Genomic DNA, 3,178 nt, shown 5'->3' with positions numbered 1-3,178 from the left:
GACTCGGCTTGCCTCTCTGGGAAGTGCACCATCTCCCAACTGGCAACGTTTGGGAAAGGACGCCTGTGAGGATGCTCTCAGATATTATTTTATTCGCACTTAATCCGGTGCTACGGGGGAAGTGGGAGAGATAAAGGAATAACTGGGATCTTGTTTGATCTCTCAAAATATAAATATATATATAACTCTTCACAATAACACAGTAAGGGATATATTTCTTGTCAGAGGGTAAAAATTCCTCATATGCAACTTGGGAGATACGAGCTGGGTACCCTAGCTGAGGCTGACTCTCCTCTGCGCATCGCTGCTTTCACATCTTCTCTGCTGCTGAGCTGACCTGGGCATTTTCTTTCTTGCAGTCTTTCGATTTTTTAATTTTATTTTTTGTTTTAATCTCAGGGGTTTGCTCAAGTAACTCCGTGTTGTTATTGTTGCTATTCCCTGTTTGTTGATGTTTGTTTGATGGTACTTTAAGGACAAAATAAACCCCAAGTTTTAGAAGCTTTGTTTGAAAACTTGTCTTCGCTTCGGAGTGAAGATGAGAGGTAAAAAGGGCAGAACGTGTGGACCTGAGAACAGCAATCATTAGTGTACCAGAACAACGATCCTGCTAATATCCGATCAATTAAGATTTTAATTGCAAGCATGTGCAGATACATATCATGTTGCTCGCAATTAAAAAAACCCGCATACATAAACCGAACAAAATACTCGTTCTGCGCACGCACACACGCACAAGGTGTACTCCTCTGTACGAGATCTTTTGCTTTAAACATCCACATCTACTTCCCCTTAGTGGGAAGGAGCCACCGCAGGTTATTCCTATACCGCATTGCGTACTTTTATCGAGGGTACAGCTTTAGCCCGCCTGCTGCCCGGCGCAGGGCGGCTGGTCCTGACGGTCCTGCCATCCGGGGGCACCGCCGGGCCGGGGGCTGCGCTCGGGACTGCCCTGTCCCCTCGGCAGCTCCGAAAATGTTTGTTTTCCCCTTATCTACCCGCTAGCTCCGCAGCTTTGCCCGCCAGCTCCAGCTACTTTTATAGAAGTGGAGACCTTGTTTTCCCCTCCCCCTTGCGCGCTGGGTATTTTCATATTTCAAGTGTTATCATAAGATTTATAAAAAGGAAAAAAAAAAAAAAACAGAGAGAGAGATGAAGAAAAAAAAGGGGGACTCTGTGCTCGGTGGCTGGAGGCGGTGCTGAAATTACCGGCTTTGAAGAACCTGTCTGCAAAGTTTCGTCCAATCGTTTCAGGCTTTCCGCTTATTCCCTGTTGTAACTAAATACTGCTGTAAGAACAGCTGAAGTCCTTTGTTGGAAATGTGTGATCGCAGTCTCTACAGATCTGGCTACGTTGGTTCTCTCTTGAATCTGCAATCTCCAGATTCCTTTTATTTTCCCAATTTGCGGGCTAATGGCAGTCAATTGGCGGCTCTGCCCACCATTTCCTACCCCCGGAGCTCGATCCCCTGGACTTGCTCAAGTTCGTGCGCAGCCCAGCCGCAGAGCCACGCGTTTAGCGGCGCGGCGCAGCCGTACCTCCCCGGCTCCGTTCCAATCAACATCAGCTCCAACGGCAGCAAAGAGTGCCTGGAAGACAACAGCAAATACTACGCCCACGATGCGAGCTCCAAACAAGAGGAGAGATGCAGGCAGAGGCAATCTTTTGCAAATGACCCAACTGTTACTCACGCAGCCAACTTAAAGCCTGTAAAGTATGACCACTCGAGCCTGCAGAGAAGTTTGCATGGCTCGGCTGCTCTTTTTGAAGTGAACTCCTGCACTTCCAGCTTAAAGGAGGACATCAAGAATTCCGTCAACTTGAACCTGACAGTTCAGCCCGCAGCAGTCCAGTCATGCCTCAGACCTTCAGTGCAGGATGGTATGCCTTAAATATCTCGCTTTAGTTAGAGGCGACCTAGCCATACTTGCTTTCTAAGAGATGCCTGTAATTGCTTTGCAACCCCTTTGTAACCCATTCGAAGAGATAATCGCTTAATCCAGCTCGGAGGTAGATAAAAGTTGTGCTGTCAGATGTGCTTTGCCCCATTTGCCGACCTAATTTAGCCCCGTTATCTTGCGGTTTTTTGAGTATTCTCTTTAACACCCAGACCTGATCCACTAAATTATCGACGTGTTTGTTGTAGGTTTGCCTTGGTGCCCCACCCAGGGGAGATCAAGAAAGAAACGGAAACCTTACACAAAACAACAAATTGCTGAATTGGAAAACGAGTTTCTCCTAAATGAGTTTATTAACCGACAGAAGAGGAAAGAACTATCAAACAGACTGAATTTAAGCGATCAGCAAGTTAAAATTTGGTTTCAGAACCGGCGGATGAAAAAGAAAAGAGTAGTCATGCGAGAGCAAGCGCTTTCTATGTACTAGAGCAGAGTCCGCCCGTTCCTGCATGAACTTGTGCCCGGATTGTTCACCCCTAGAGTAGAGCGTATTCGCGAGTGCAGCGCGGGGAGTGTGCGTTTTTTATCATTTAAACCAAGTTCTGGAAACGCATAGGATCCCTGCGTAAATTGGCAAAAGCTACTCTTAGCCAAAATGAAGAAGACAAGCCGGATTAGCATGGAAACCTGTATTATCAGCTTTTTACCTTTCTTTCTCCATTTATATAGATTTCCTCCCGCTTCTTATCTTCTCTTTCCCTGGAGAACGAGCTGTGCTAAACTAAAATCGATTTCTTTTATCTGTATGTAAACACCATTTTGCAGCAAAATAAAGGAATAACGCCTAGTAACGACGTCAGCTTTGTGAGTGCCGGCTGCTTCATTCATCTGCTGCCCTGCACGCCAGGGCGAGCCTGGGGCGCCGCTGTTTTGTGGTTTGGAGTAACCTGCTCGAGCAACGATGGGGGAAAATGCTTGACAAATCAATTCTCTTTTTTCTTTCTTTCTTTCTTTCTTTCTCTCTTTCTCTCTTTCTCTCTTTCTCTCTTTCTCTCTTTCTCTCTTTCTTTCTCTCTTTCTTTCTCTCTTTCTTTCTCTCTTTCTCTCTTTCTCTCTTTCTCTCTTTCTCTCTTTCTCTCTTTCTCTCTCTCTCTCTCTCTCTCTTTCTTTTTCTGTTTGTTTTTTTGTTGTTTTGTTTTTCCCCATACACACTCCCTCGTTCCGAGGTACAGATCCGGCCGCAGCCTGGCGGAGAGGGCACGTGACACCCGCGCAAGGC

General features: G+C 46.2%; 1 protein-coding gene across 1 annotated transcript; it reads left to right on the top strand.

The window, feature by feature from the left end:
- The first annotated feature begins 1,245 nt into the window (after positions 1–1,245).
- On the top strand, positions 1,246–2,901 carry HOXD12 (homeobox D12). Its single transcript, XM_008945725.1, has 2 exons — positions 1,246–1,882; positions 2,148–2,901. The coding sequence occupies exons 1-2, from the start codon at positions 1,321–1,323 to the stop codon at positions 2,384–2,386; spliced, it is 801 nt and encodes a 266-aa protein (XP_008943973.1). The 5' UTR covers positions 1,246–1,320; the 3' UTR covers positions 2,387–2,901.
- Positions 2,902–3,178: the final 277 nt, after the last annotated feature.

This window comes from Merops nubicus, unplaced genomic scaffold (assembly GCF_000691845.1).
Source record: "Merops nubicus isolate BGI_N331 unplaced genomic scaffold, ASM69184v1 scaffold28468, whole genome shotgun sequence".
Taxonomy (NCBI): domain Eukaryota; kingdom Metazoa; phylum Chordata; class Aves; order Coraciiformes; family Meropidae; genus Merops; species Merops nubicus.
The sequence above is the reverse complement of the archived record's forward strand: the minus strand, read 5'-3'. Positions and strand labels throughout refer to the sequence as shown.

Bases quoted from the DNA above. Each gene is read 5' to 3' on its own strand.
- HOXD12 (XM_008945725.1), top strand. From the start codon at position 1,321: ATGTGTGATCGCAGTCTCTACAGATCTGGCTACGTTGGTTCTCTCTTG. The intron at 1,883-2,147 runs GTATGCCTTAAA...TGTTTGTTGTAG, and splicing joins CAGACCTTCAGTGCAGGATG to GTTTGCCTTGGTGCCCCACC.